Source organism: Onychostruthus taczanowskii, unplaced genomic scaffold (assembly GCF_017590055.1).
Source record: "Onychostruthus taczanowskii isolate IOZ18803 unplaced genomic scaffold, ASM1759005v1 scaffold33, whole genome shotgun sequence".
Taxonomy (NCBI): domain Eukaryota; kingdom Metazoa; phylum Chordata; class Aves; order Passeriformes; family Passeridae; genus Onychostruthus; species Onychostruthus taczanowskii.
In genome coordinates this window covers 8,485,107-8,500,089 of record NW_024500683.1, presented here as the reverse complement: position 1 = coordinate 8,500,089, position 14,983 = coordinate 8,485,107, and the positions used below count along the sequence as shown (strand labels likewise).

Here is a 14,983-nt window from a genome sequence, read left to right as displayed (position 1 = left end):
CAGAATCTCCTACACATACTTAATGTCTCTCTGTTATAAAAGAGACTAAAGTTGTTTCCCTCTGAGAACTTCCCAGCTGAATCCCACATGAACTGTCCATTCTCTTGGATTCAGTGGGAATGCTGGCTGACTCCACACTCTGTGTCATGGATCTGTTTTGAAGGGAAACTCTGTTGTCTTACTGCTTGGATCTTTCTTCCCCTCTTTTGGGGATGGTTGGGTGTCCCCTCCAGGATCAGTCTGTTGCTCCCTTTTGGGCTGGTTTGGCTTCTTCTTAAGTCTGGCTAATTTGCTGAATGTAAATATTATATATATTAAGCATATTTGCTGTTATATTATTGTTGATCAGTTTGTTTCAGTGGCAATCTCTAGTACTTGTAGTACACCTACTTGGCTGTTTTTGCCATTGGGTATACTACCATACTGCTTGATGCTAGTGTTGATTGACATCATACTATTGACTGATATTATTGATTGCTGGTAATAATTGTAATAGCTTGACATTCACATTCATTCATATTCATTCATATTCATTCATAGTCATTCATACTCATTCATATTCACTTTATTAATCTTCATATTGGTTGTAATAACTATTGGTATACTTGCTGGCAGTGATCTTTGTGGTAATCTGTAATGGAGTAGAAAATTTTAGAGGATAAAGCCTCTGTGTCCTTTTGTATTATGGAATCTTAGGAACCCAACAGTCATGACCTCTGCACAGCCACAGACCAGGTAACCCTTCAGGCTGTGACCTATAGAATCACACTTTGAACCAAGTCCTTGATGTCACAACACAGGGAACAATTTTTGACATCTCAAACCTTCTCATCTGTGGCACAACTTAGTTGCTCTTCAGAATCCGGACTAATTTTTTTTCCTTGAAATTTAGATGTTTTTATTTTTGGTACTGTTAGCCATACAATCCAAATGAAAACATATTCAGTTGCTAGTCAGACATCTGATTTATCATCACTTCTTGTTAGTCATTTTGATTGCAACAAAAGACTGTGAAGTTAATTGTAAAAAAGCAAGTTGTTGTCTTTGTTATAAAATGGAAAAAATAAAAGTGGCTCCAGTGTCACATTGTGCAGCTTATTGTGAAGGTGGTTTGATAGCCTGGGTGTAACAAACATTGCAGTTGGCTGATATGAAAGCAAGGATCAGCGCAGGGCTCAGAAAACAAAGCATATTTCAACTGCAACCAGGCATTTGTCAGAAAGGCAGTCTCGCAGTTTCCAACTGATTTTACAATAATTTGTTTGTGCCATGTGTCAACAGTTTTATTTAAAGCACACAATGAAAAATACCAACATGCTGTTTTCCTCTTAATGACAACTTGCTGCACTACAAATTTCAGTTTTTAAGTAGTAACATTCTCACATTACACTTACAGATTTTTTTCTGTTGTATTATGTTCCCTTGTGTTATCACAGTCCATCTTTAAAGTGTACATTTAGAAAACCCTTCTGTATAAGCAATCTAACATTTATAAGCCAGGAAAATGCTTTATACAAATAAGTTATATTTTTAACTTTTCTTGTCAATAAAGGAACTGATAAGACTGCAATTAGAGTAACAACATCTTCCTTTCACAGTGTATCTAAATGTGTGTGTTCCCATTCTTACCAACAGAAATTGCCTACAAGTTTATTAATTGCCTATATTGTTATTGAAAATTTTCATTGAGACAAGTATGTCTTTTGCATGGTAAAACTTATCTGGTATTAACCAAATTTCTCACACCAGCTGTATAGAATTGCATGTATGTTCCTTTATTCTTTAGGGAACTTCTGGGAACAGAGCTCTGTGCAGGGTCACACTTGCAAATGAGCACCAGCAACTAATTTCTTAACAAGGTTGTGGGTTTGATCCCCATACAGTCCATTCACTTAAAAGTTGGACTCTGTGATCCTTACGGGTCCCTTCCAACTCAGAATATTCTGTGATTCTGTGATGTTTCACCTTTTTTTATCCAGCAGGCATTTCAGAATGTGTCCTTTTCTTTATTGTAGCCACCAGCAATGAGATTTTTATAGATTCACAGGTGAGCTTTTATGTACTGTTTCACATCTGTGCATCTTCTTTGGTGCTCTGATAGTCACTCAGTTATGGATAAGAAAAGAGAAACTAAAAGACACAAGAGATCTTCCTTTTTCAAGGAGAAGTCAAAGTATAAATCAGTGCATTACACTGTGCTTATACTCATTACAATGAGTACTTATACAAAGCAAATCTTTGACAAAAGAGAAGATTAGTTGTAAAAAGGTCAAGAACCTACAGTAGGACTACTGGCTCCAATTGCAGGTGAATTCAGACTTTGAAAATGATCTCCCAGCTTGGCTAAACAGATAAAATGGAATGAAAATTCCGTTCAACTGAGAATTGAAGTTACAGACAATTGAAAATTGATCTTTGCTTTTCATCAGAAAGATGATGAAAATCTCAGTAGTGGAACATAAGCAAAGGCTGCTTATGGAAAGGTATGTGCTGAAGTAGATGCTTCTTTCTAGCACATTTTTCTCAAACATCCTTGAGGACTGGGAACAAAATCTTAGTTTGCTTATGGTTCTAAGTGACTCCATTTTAGCTTTTCCATGGACACCTCCCATCCTGTATGTTGCACAAAAAAAAAAAAAAAAAAAAACCAAAAAACCAACCCTTTGGAGTATATATGGGATTTCATTGAGCAGCCATTCCAAGGAAATATTATCCTTACAGGGTAGTGGAGTCTCAAAAAATGCCAGGTGCTGGTATGGTAAGTGAATGGTGATGTTGAGGATCAGTCTAACACCCTCATGTTGGCTTTAATTAGACATTGATGTTTGCCTGCTCATGGATTTAGTTCTTATATTTTATTTTTCCAAATATAAATCCTTGGGAGCAACTTCTGTAGCAGAAGTCCCATTGAATGCAAGAAGGTATGCATGCTTATACAACTATTTGTGTGACTGCTGGGTTTGCAACTAGAATTACCAAGCCCAGTTGCTAAGAAAAAACTGCTCCTAAACCCAGTATGATTTGATAAGAGTTAGAACTGTGAGATAAACTAATCTAGGTTTCAGGATAATAGAAATGTTCTTACTCAGTCATTTCATTCATTGCATCCCTTTTTTCTGCAAGAACTGCTATTTAAAATCTCAACAAAGCACTTTTCAATACCTCACTGAGCTTGGTTGATGCTAGTTTTGCCTGCTTCCCTCTTTGAAGGATTCAAGTTTACTGGACTCTTGACTGATCCACAGATTATCTTGGAGGTTCACTTCAAGAAGAGATTAAATGATCATGATCTCGTCCTGATTAAGAACTAAACACAACATCTTCCTTTCAGCACAACTTTCCAACAGTAAGTTTATCCCTCACAATCTCTAAAACACTCTCCCATACAACTAAACAGTCAGGAATAAACAAGAAAACAAACCCTTGCAAACTGCTTCTCTCACAGACTGAAGAACAGTTATTTTTCAGATCTGAATTTGAAGCACAGGTGTCAAGTATGAAATGCATGGGTGTTTTATACAGAATTTTGAGGATAACAGCTTATATTAATTTGTGTTGTTTGGTTGGTTTTTTTCGTACTACTAGTACAGCATTAAAGAAGATCCCTGTAGTGCTTTAACAGTCTGCATCTCATACAGTTGGAAGTCCTCTGCTCTACTTAATATTACCATATACAGTACTTCCTTGCACTTTAAAACTTCTTTTTGGTATACACAGTATTTCAAGTTCAACTGAGATGTCACTATTAAACATGTAGAGATCAAATATATGGTACCAGACAATGAAAGAACACCATCCCATAAAACAGAACACACAAGTAATTTTCACAGTTCTAACAAAAGAAGGTCATACATAAAATACCACAAATAGCTCAGTACGTAGCATGATTCAACATAATATTAAGTCCAGCTAATAGTGTCACATATTAAGGGCCAAATCCTGGCTCAATGTGCAGTTGAAACCTAAACAGATGTTTAGAGAAAATAATGTAAAGCCAACCTGTAGTGTTATATTGGTAACAATACAATTTGTTAATCTACCTAAGATTTTTGGCCTGAAGTATGTGCTAACTTGTGCTACAGAAGGAACACACGGCCAGTGGTATTTGGCTCCTGTCCTAGGACATGTCTTCATGGATTTGTCATGGCCAAGGGCACTGGAGGCAGAGGAGCAGTCTTCCTTCTGGGTATGACACTTTTATCTACTGTTCTGCCAGAATTTGGCCAAGAGTTCAAAATCCTGTACATCTTATTCAGCAGTCCCATTGAAGTAAATGGAAACTCTTTTGTGAGTAAGATGAAAAGGATTTGGCCCCCAAAGTTTTTAACCCTTTAAGTAGTAAGAGAGAAGTTTCATTGCACTTAGCCCATCATTCATAAATAATTTACTACTCAAAACCAAGATGGTTGTTGATGTACATGAAGTGCTAGCTCATAAACAGGAAAGCATGCAGCAATGTCTGACTATTCATGGCATTTTGGAACTGAATTCTTAAAGGGAAAAAGAGATACTTGCATATGGCAATTCCATCCAATGTCTGTTTGAGGCCATAATATTTGTTTTTTCAATTCAAAAATACAACCTTATGGATACATTATAAAAACTAAGTAACTACACCATGAATACAGTTATAATTGAATTTGTACAGGTGTCTTCATTGGACCAGACAGATTTAAAAAATTACAAGAAAATATTGGAATAGATGGCTATTTCTAAAGAACTTCCTAAATGCATTCATATGGAACATGTGATCATGACTTGGGAAAAGAGAAATTTTTTCTCCCCTTCAGGAAAAGCTTTTGCTGATTGGAATGGGCAAGAACAGAATTTTCATACTTAAAGTAAGAGTACTCTGTTACACAGAGTACTACTGTTCCACATTTGTTATTATTTGAATTACACAGAGTAGAGAACAAATATATGCCAATTAAATGAATCAAAATTATATGACAGTGCTACTCTGACCACAAGTCATCGATGGCAGTGTATGCTAATAATATGCAGCACTCAAAAATACGATGTGAAATTTAAAATTATGTAGTCAGGATGCAAAGATGAACTCTAAGTTAGAACTGGAAAACAGGACCGAGTACCATGGAGTTTAATCCCAACCGACACAGTGAATTACTTCATCTCTAATACCATGTCACACTCATGCTGATCCTCAATATGCAGCTTTAACAAAGCTACAAAGAGCTTGGGTCTTGAAAATGTTTGTCTCGACAACATCTGCACTGACAGACAATTTTATAATGTTCCCTTTTTGCAAATGAGATAAAAATTTGTCTGCTTTATAAGCGTTGCTGCTAAGAGCATGGCTTCTCATTGACACTGAAGCCTGGAGGTGTCAATGACAACCTGAGGAAACTGAATGTGAAGCCTCCATGAATAGGTTAAGGTGAGGACCCTTCTGGTTATAATAAATCATTTTAATTCCTTGTATTCCCTCTTTCCTCCCCAAAAGAAGGATGCAGACATTTCGTGCTGATGTAGACATTTTGTGCTGACAGCAGTCCTTTGCTATCAAATCTTCACGGGACATGATGGGCTGCATATCCCTTTGGCTATGGGAATAGGAAGAAGTTACATGCTTAATTCCCTCCCCTCTTGCTGAAATCAGGAAGAAAAGTTCTTGGAGGCAAACTAAGATGAGTGAAGACTCCTGGGAAGACTTCAACATAAAGAGCTTTAGTCTAGCCTTTGGAATAATATGACTGAAATCTCCATATAAAGGGCTCGATGAAGGCTTCAGAAGGAGATGCATAATGGTATGCCCAGGAGAAGGTTACTTTGGGTGTTATTGTGCCTACACCTGGCAAAAAAGGTGTTAAGGTACCTCTTTATTTCTACTAAGGAAGTTTTCCCACGATTTCCTGTTTTCCACACAAATTCTAAAGGGCAGATCCTGAAGTTTTTATTCCATCTTTGTTCCTCATTCCACTGGTTATTTGCTGGAGTAATGTAAGGGAGCTTGCTCTGTGCATCTTCCCCATGTTCAAATGCCATTAGCCCTTGGTGTCTCCTGGCATGAACTCACCTTCCAGGTTTGCCAACTGGAATGAGAGGGCTGTCTCCCTGGCATGAGGAGGAGGATGAGGTGATGTTCCCTGGTGTACACAGAGGTCAGGAGAGCCATCTGGCACCCTTAGGGCTGGCCCATAATGCTTATGAGAGCTGAAGTATTTTGTGGATTGAGACCTTGAAAGCCATGTCACAGCATTGATACAGCAATTAAAGGGTTTCATCCTCAGAAGATGAGGAACTCTTTCTACCTTCTGAAGAAGAAAATGCTTTGAGAAGTTTTGGGAATACCATCATGCCAAAAGGAAAGTATGCATATGCTATGTGTGGTATTTTTGGTTTGCCCTTTTTTTCCCTTCTGTTTGTGAAAATAGAAAATGCTTAGAAAAGAACAAAACGGATCAATGTTATGATGACATGGCACATTTCTGATCTACATTATTTAGTCATATTGGACTTTCATTTTGGGTTCTGAAAGTGTTTAAAAATTAGTATTAAAAGGCCTCATAGAAATCTTCTGAAGCAAGTTTATCTCAATTTTACAGGTAAGAAAACCAAGGCATAAAGAAATTAAATTATTTGCCACAGATAGTATAGTAAGTCAGTGGCAAAGTCAGGAAGAGAATGAAATTCTGTGGTTATGGGTTAACTCTCTTTTCCTGCTAAGAAAATTGATCTTATCCCTAATGTGCTGTTTCATGCCACCTGTACTAAAGTTCATGAAAACTGGCCAGTTTGTACTGTTACAAAGCACATTTGCAAAGCCAATGATTTTTTTTTCTATATAGCACAAAAATTCTACTTAAAGGGTTAATTATATTGCCGTGCTGGTAAACATTTTTACTTATTGCTGGTTAGACCTGTCTTTAGATACTGACTGGGACAGAAGAGACTGAGCTGGCCCTGGACTCCCTCGTCTTGGTGTTGGGCATGGATATAGTACAACAAGATACACCCACAGTGGCCTCGGGCAGCTCATCTTCCTCTGTCCATTCATTGAGATCTGGGTTATAGCACTGAATGCATTTCTTATACTTTTTCTCTATTTCATTCCAGCCACCCACTAAGTAAATTTTCCCGTTGAGGGTGGAGGCACCGGCCGTGCTAACTCCGGTTTGAAGTGGCGCCACGTAATTCCACTGGCCCGTGTACGGGCTGTAACGCTCCACAGGGAGAACATCGACCCTTTCCGCTCGCCCCCCCAGCTGAGACCCACCCATGACGTAGACCCTCTCCAGAAGGGACACTGCGCAGTGCCAACCCCTTGGGGTGCTGAGGCTGGCCTTATCCTGCCAGCTATCTTTGCTGGGGTCGTACATGCACACCGAGCGAGAGTAAGCGTTATTGATGTAACCTCCCGTGACCAGGATCTGGCCATCCACCACCGCGCTGGCATGGCAGCACCGGGGCACCTCCAGCGGGGCCTTCATCTGCCACTGGTTAGTTGCAGGCACGTAGCACTCGACAGAGGAGAGGCAGCCCTCGGAGTTGCGGCCTCCCACTGCAAAGAGGAGGCCATTGAACACGTTCAGGCTGAAGTGGGTGCGCCGCTGATTCATGTTCGCTAAGTGAATCCAGCTGTTGAAACGAGGGTCATATCTGAAAAGATTCAAAAAAGAAGGTAACAGTCTTACTTACTGCTCTTACTCCTAAATTATACAGGACTCCTATGCCACTGCTGCAAGCAAAGTTGCTAGAATTTCAGTTAGTTATTTAGCCTATTAAAAGTCAGCATAATGAAATTGGTATTCCTGATTAAATTTCAAAATAAATTTAGCTTTTGATTGGAGAAAAAATATTTTTGTATCATTCCAACCTGGTATTACTTTAAAGAAGTAAATCTGATTCTTCTGTAATTTGATTTTTTACGATAATCTCATTAGAATACTAGTAAGAGATAATTTCAAGATACAAAAGAAATTTTAGAAGTTCTTTTGCAATTTAGACCCACAGCAAAGATGTCTAAATTTACTCAGAGAGTTTTTAAAAACTTTAGGTTGTGATTTATACTTGCATCCTCTTAGTGCTTTCTAAATGGTGAGTATACTTTCCTTGCCACTCCTATGGAGTAAGTTTTATTGGAAAGAGCATCTGTGCTTTCTAACACCACTGCTATCTGAAATAACATTCTTTGTCCTTGACATTTAAATGACCAACTTTGAAATAGGAAATGGCAAATTATGACTCCTGAAGATGCTACGTGAGGTGCGTTAGTGGACCCACACACTTCTGTTGCATGCTGAGAGGACCAGAGAACCACATGAGAAAAAGACTATGGGAAAGTAAATACTAATTATCATTCAGCATTGCCATCTGCAAGTCCACAGACACACTGATGTGACTTGACATGCTCAAGGTTAAGGGCACAATGAGGATTCCCCCACCTCCTCCCTGCAACCAAGGTCTGCACTGAGGACACAACTCCTTGTGACACTGTGAGGCATAGCTTAAGGGCAGAAGGTCAAGAGAGCAGATATTTTTCTGACAAAGTAGATTACACAATAAAACTGATTTAGAGAATGTTTCTCATTCATTAACTTTGGGTACTGGTTGGTGTCCTCAGGAGAAGCAGACTGTTCCTTCTGAGAGAAGAAAAGGAAGCACTGGTAGGACTGTGGCTGTGTAATGCCATTGCATGTCCATAGTCTGTTAGTAGATAAAAGGCAGATAAAAGTTTTCCCACCCCCAGCCTTTGCTTCAAGCTACTGTGCACTGCCAGCTTTTAGGCTGAACTATTTAAAAACTACTACTGCTCATGTGACATTGTATGTCAGTGTGTGCACTCTTCTGACCTTGCTATCACCAGTGCAGTCTCAGATGACTATAGATAGGAACTGCAAAATTTTAGAAGCAAGGTATTATTTGGGGTACAATGTAAAAGACAGCCTTCAAGCAATGGTACCATTGTTTTTAAACTCGTGATAATGATAATAATAATAATAATAAAAATAGAGGATATGAAATTCAATACAAAAGCTGTTGAAAATATGGTGAATGGTGAATAGAAAGTGAAGGCTATAATATCTAAAAGGTGTTTTTCCAAATTTTCTGTGAAGCATCAAAAGCTTTTGAAAATTTGAATAGTTTTCTTAGATCAACCCATGACTTCCTATTTATGTTCCTATCTATTTCCATCACTTGGAATAACTTTTCTCAGTTTTTCCTCATTTCTCAGTGTGCATGTGTAACCATGGTGAAATTTTTTGCATAACTTCAGTTGTATATTCTGTTAATTCTAAGTTTAATATAGAACAGCATCTATACCTCCCATACATTGTCCCCTTTTTCTTTATCCAAGTGGTTCATGTTGCATGACACAAGCCAGCTTAGTCCATCTACCTGCCTTCTATGGAATAGATACTTACATCCCTTTTAAAGAAGTAACAGTTACCTGCAGAAATTGCTGACTGCATGCTTGGCTTGGTTCCTGGCATCATTCTGGTCTTCCCCACCAGCCACATAGAGAAATCCATCCATCACTGTGACACACTGATTAAAACTTTTAGCAGGCATTTCACTTAGCTTCTTCCATCCGTTTTCAGGGTCTCTGTATAAGATGTCTCTGCTGAGAGACTTTTCTGTTAAAGCGGGGCGTCCCCCAACAGTAACTAAGACTCTGAAACCTCCACGGATCCTTGTTCTTCTGGACTGAAGTGTATTCTGGTGATAGGGAAGCAAGTGATAGTTCATGGCATCCACTAGGAGCTTATGGCAGTCTGCATCTTGCATCATTCTTGGCACAGTTTGAACATAATTGACAAGGTCTTGGGCTGAGATGGTACCAAAACGGATGTTACTTAAGAGGTTGGCAGCAAACTTTACTCTTTTTTGGTCAAATTCCAGCCATTTTATTGCAATCTGGAATGCAACAATTTCAGAAGGCAACTGTAAGTCATCATCTGCAAGAAGTTCATTAATCTGATCAAAAGTAAGTTTTAGGAATTGATCAGTTTCTGAAAATTCAATGAAGTTGTCTTTAATAAATTTGTGCGCTGCTTCCTTTGTTGTTTTTAGTCCATATGTTTCTGCAATATTGGCAATGTACATACAGTTCTCAACACTGATTTCTTGGGCTAGAAAATCACAGCACATCTTTGTAAGGGTGTGAATCTGTAGATAAATTGCTGTGGAAATAATACTACCTATTGTGTAAAGTGAGAGAGTAAGTTTTCCAGTGTAAGCATAGGTGATAACAGTAGCTAGACCCACTGGGGACACATCATTGAGGTCCACTCTTTGAGTGGATGGATCTTTCTTTAAGATGTTGTGAAAGTATTCACTGCTTGAAGCCATCACTACTTTATGAACATTGAATGATTTGGTTTTGGTACTGATAGTCAAGTCACAAAGGAAATTTTCTTGTCTCATTTTGCTTAGACCTTCCAAGAGGTTTGGGCAGTATGATGGGTCGGAAACCTCAGATGAGATGCAGCTGAAACCATTTCCTCCTTCCAAGAGTCCATTCAAGCCATTTAGTTTACTGAGGGGGCCATCTTCCACAATGATAGTTGTTTCGTTGACATCTGCTTTGTTCTTTTTCACATTCTTCTTCTTAGGGGCCATGACTGCAATGAAATATTACAGCCAAGCACTTGCTAAAAATAAAATTAAACACCACAGTTGTGAAATTTAATAGCTGAGTGATTATGCAACAAATCTAATCTTTGTCAATATGTGTAATGCACAAAACTAAACACATAGGATAATCTGTTTTCCTAAGTTCTAGGTTGCAGCATGGCTGCTTATTAATAACAATCAATACTCCAACGGTGAAGAATATACCTACAAGTAATTCAGTAACTCCTTTTTGTTTTAAATAACAAGATCATAAATTAACATTCACCTATTATCACCACAGTCAGAGAGTTAAATTCTCTAAATGGGTTTGCCAGAGTTTGCCATTAGAGAATGGCAAATCCATTCTCTAAATGGGTTTGCCAAATTCTACACTCTGGCAAACCCACTTAGAGAGTTTAACTTTACATAATAAAGTAATATATTTAGTTAGAATTTAACTTTATGTAATAAATGTATATATTTATTTAAATTAGACAGGTTCTAGACCTGAATTCATTAGCCTGAAGCATAGGAAAGATATGGGCCCCTGACTTTGTTCACCCTTACTTCAGAGCTACAGACTTAGAGGTGATTTCAGAACTTGAGCAGGAAACACTAAGACTGGGAAAAATTCTTAAAGAAACAAAAGCCAGACATAACGAGAAAGAGGATTGTAATATGATGTCATATTGATTTTAGATTTAAGTCCTGCTTGAAACTGCTTCCAGGTTTTTGTAACTTTTAGTTTTATAGACTGTGTTCTATTTCCTGTGTCAGATGTGCAAATACTTTCTGCTCATAGCATACTTTGATCGCTTTTCAGTATCAGTAATTTGAAATCTATAAACCCACTTTTAGGATTTTGTGGAGATTTAGGGAGATGTCTAACTTCTACTTGAAAAAATGTCACCCAAACTCTATCAGGATTTGTTATTTTAAACAAGTTCTGCATATGGGAAGGTAAGAATCAGTCCCATAATTATGTTAGAACACATATTTAAATTATATATATCAGCTCTAGGTGAACTCTCAATGAAATAAAGAGCCACTTTTTTTGTCAGATGAGATATGAGACAGCCCCTAGTATCAAAGGAATTACTTGGAACAAATACATATATGTGCAAATATACTTGAAGGAAAGCACTGATCTTCAATAACACAATTTAAACAGAATTGTGAAGATCAGCATTCAAATAGATTCAAACATAGTATTTATCTCAAGTATTGATTTTAAAACAATTTACACATGCTAATTTTCTTTGTGATCCTTGCAGTCATAAAAACTCGACCATGAAAAAAGGTTAATTAATGATAAATCAAATGACTGGTTTATTGTAGATAATTAAATCAAAATCTTCAGTAATATTTCAATCTAGAATCTCAGCACATCATTCCTTCCTTAAGCACAGAGCATGTAACAAAATGGTAATTTAATTATAGAAAGGAATGGTTGCTGCCTGTGAGCACCAGCAGTTTTTTGCCGCTGCTGCTGGGTGACGGCCATGTGCAGAGCAGGCGAGGGAGCGGGCCATGTGTGCCCGGAGTGTCAGTGTCAGCCTGTGCTGACGTGAGCTGTGATCCCTGATATGCCAGTGTGCCAGCACAGGGGTCAGCTGCTGCCCAGCTCCCCAGCTCTGGCTGCATTCCAGGCCTGCATCTGTTGAGACCTATCAGAGTCACCTCCCAAAATAGCAACCTCCCAGCAGCTTGCCATTTTAAGACAGGTTCAGTTGAAGGTATAGCTGGTGTTTTAGTATACTTGGCTGTTTAACACAACTTTTGTTGCAAAAACCCTATGATGTTGCAAGTATCGCGTATATTTGTTGGCATGAAAAAGAAGCAAAACAAAACTTTTGGATAACTTTGTATGTTAGACACATAGAGCTTTGCATATTAATAGTCGCAATTTTAAAGATGGCGAGGGCATATTCTTTCGGCAGCCTTATCTGTTGTTCTAAGTAGTTTTAGAGACTTGTAACTTAAAATTTTAAAAACATGTACCACTTAATATTTATTGTCTCATTGCATCATTGCAGAGCTCATTTAAGTACAACATTTTAAGCTCTCTTCAAAAATGCTCACTATCCAAAGTTTTTCCCTGACAAATGCTTTTTCATCAGCAGAAATTTCACAAGCTAGCTTAGCGTACAAGCACTGTAACTGATGGGACATGCAAACCTACTGAAACAAATCAAACAATCCTATAATAAAAACAAGTTACTGAACTTAGAAAACCCTGAGCGATTTGGTTTCCTATGATTGTTTGCTTTCACCTACTTTATTTTAGCTTAAGTACCAGTCATGCCAAAGGACACTTGGGGTCTCAAAACAATGCATTATACCAACCAGCCTCCCCCCTGCTTTAAAATGCCACCTTTTAAAAACTATCAAAGTGAGGAGTTAAAAACTTCTTACCCTCCTCAGAAAGATACTGTCCCAGAGCTGTCCGTGAAAATGCCTCTTCCTTGGAAAATGTGAGCACAGAAAGAGAGGAATTGTGGGGAAAAAAAGAGTGAGAAAGATCAGAGGCCACTTAAGTCCCAGCTCACTGGCTTTCAGTGAGGCACTTCGCTGTCACAGTGAGCAAGAGAGACCGGAGCCTGTGCTCGGGTGCTCTTTAAAATGACCCCTCCTCTCCATGCCTTGCTCCCTGCCTCTGCCCAGCCACAGGAGCTCAGCTTCCCTCGGCTGCCTGGCCACTGGAAATCAGGAGGACAAGCCTGGATCCTGCAAATGCACAGGTACAGGGGAGGAAAGGGAGGGGAAGGTGAAGATAACTACAGCAGGTAATAACTGCCTCAGGTAAGTGTAGGGTGAATAACTGGGTTCCCCAGCTCCCAGCTGGGAGCCTGGGTGACAGCCCTATGGTTAGGGAAGGGCACAGGTTTAGACTGGACATAGGGAAGATGCTTTATGAGGGTGGTGAGGCACTGGAACAGGATGCACAGAGAAGCTGTGGATGCCCCATTCCTGGAAGTGTTCAACACCAGGTCTAGCAGAAGACATCTCATGGCAGGGGGCTTGGAACTACACGGTCTTTGAAGGTCCCATCAAAACCCATTCTATGATTATTATTATTCTATGACCTAAAATAACCCACAGAAAACACCATGGAAATTCTGTCACTTTACACTTAGATTTTCCATGCTTAACTCCAGGTAGAGGAAAGGAGACCAGCTGATGGGGATTCAGTCATGTTCTGTTTTGTGGAGTTAGGTCACTGCTTCCATAAAGACCTGCCTCAGCTTTCAAAGATTATGGCTTGCATCCTGATACAATTTCAGAGATGTGAACTTTGATCTTCTGTCTCTCATGTGTGTGTCCTGACTTGGGGGTTATACCATATACTGGAATAATTTTATCTCTGCATCCTTGCCAGGTGACCTCAGGAATAATAAAAAGCCAAACCTTCACATCCCTGGAGAATTTCATCCCATGGGAGAGATAAAAAGAGTGCAAGTGTCTGCATGGGAAGGGAAGAGTACTGGGGGAAGTGGAAGTCTGAGAACAGGAAGATTTTCTCTTGGCTGTGCTTTGTATAACGCTTAATCATACAGATTTATTTGGCTGCCTTCAGGCTCAGATGGGTTTTTACAACAACCGCTGCAAAGTAACACTTGTCATTTTGAACTAAAGGGCATCACTGTGTGAGTGGAGCTACATCACAAGGTAAGAATGAAAAAACAGAATAGGAAATTAGTCAGTCAAACGTGTGAAATGAGGCTGGAGGAGAGTGACATAAAGCTCAGCCCTCCCAACAGCAACAAGATAATCAGCTTTCCTTTTGAAAAACAGGGCCATAGCTACGAAAAACTAAGGACAAAGCCTCATTTTCACAGAATAGTGGAATACTAAGTTGGAAGGAATACCAAGGATCACCTGGTCCCACCTTTCTTGGCAAAAGCATTGTCTTGACCTCATGGCCCAGCACCCTCTTCAGGCAAATCTTACAAGTGTCCAGCCTTGGGGAATCCACCACTTAGTTCCCTGGGGATATTATATTCTCATTGTGAAAAATTTTTCTCTTGTGTCAGATCATAATCTCAGTAATTTGTAGCCATCCTCCTTCACCTTTTCCTTGTGATTTCCTGTAAAAAGAGAGTCTCCATCTACTATGTTGTTGTGGTTTGACATTGGCCAAATGCCAGGCACCCACAAGAGTCACTCACTCCTCACCCTGCCCTGCTACAGCTGGGCAAAGGAGACAAAAATAACGAAGGTTTCATGAGTGAGATAAGGACCGGGAGAAATATTTCAAGGGCAAACCAGGCTCAACTGAAGTTGCAAAGTGAATTTATTACTAACAAAATCAGAGGAGAATAACGAGAAGTAAAATAAACCCTTAAAACACTGTTTCCACCCCTGCAGCCCCTCCCTCCTTCCCACTGACAGTGCAGGAAGACAG

At 39.1% G+C, this 14,983-nt stretch overlaps 1 protein-coding gene across 1 annotated transcript; it reads right to left on the bottom strand.

The window, feature by feature from the left end:
- Positions 1 to 543: 543 nt before the first annotated feature.
- KLHL31 (kelch like family member 31) lies at positions 544 to 13,189 on the bottom strand. The gene is made up of 3 exons (XM_041410661.1): positions 12,994 to 13,189; positions 9,413 to 10,616; positions 544 to 7,620 (listed from the first exon to the last, which is right to left on the bottom strand). Exons 2-3 carry the CDS (start codon positions 10,582 to 10,584, stop codon positions 6,888 to 6,890), a joined length of 1,905 nt encoding a protein of 634 aa, XP_041266595.1. The 5' UTR covers positions 10,585 to 10,616; positions 12,994 to 13,189; the 3' UTR covers positions 544 to 6,887.
- Between the last annotated feature and the right edge of the window lie 1,794 nt (positions 13,190 to 14,983).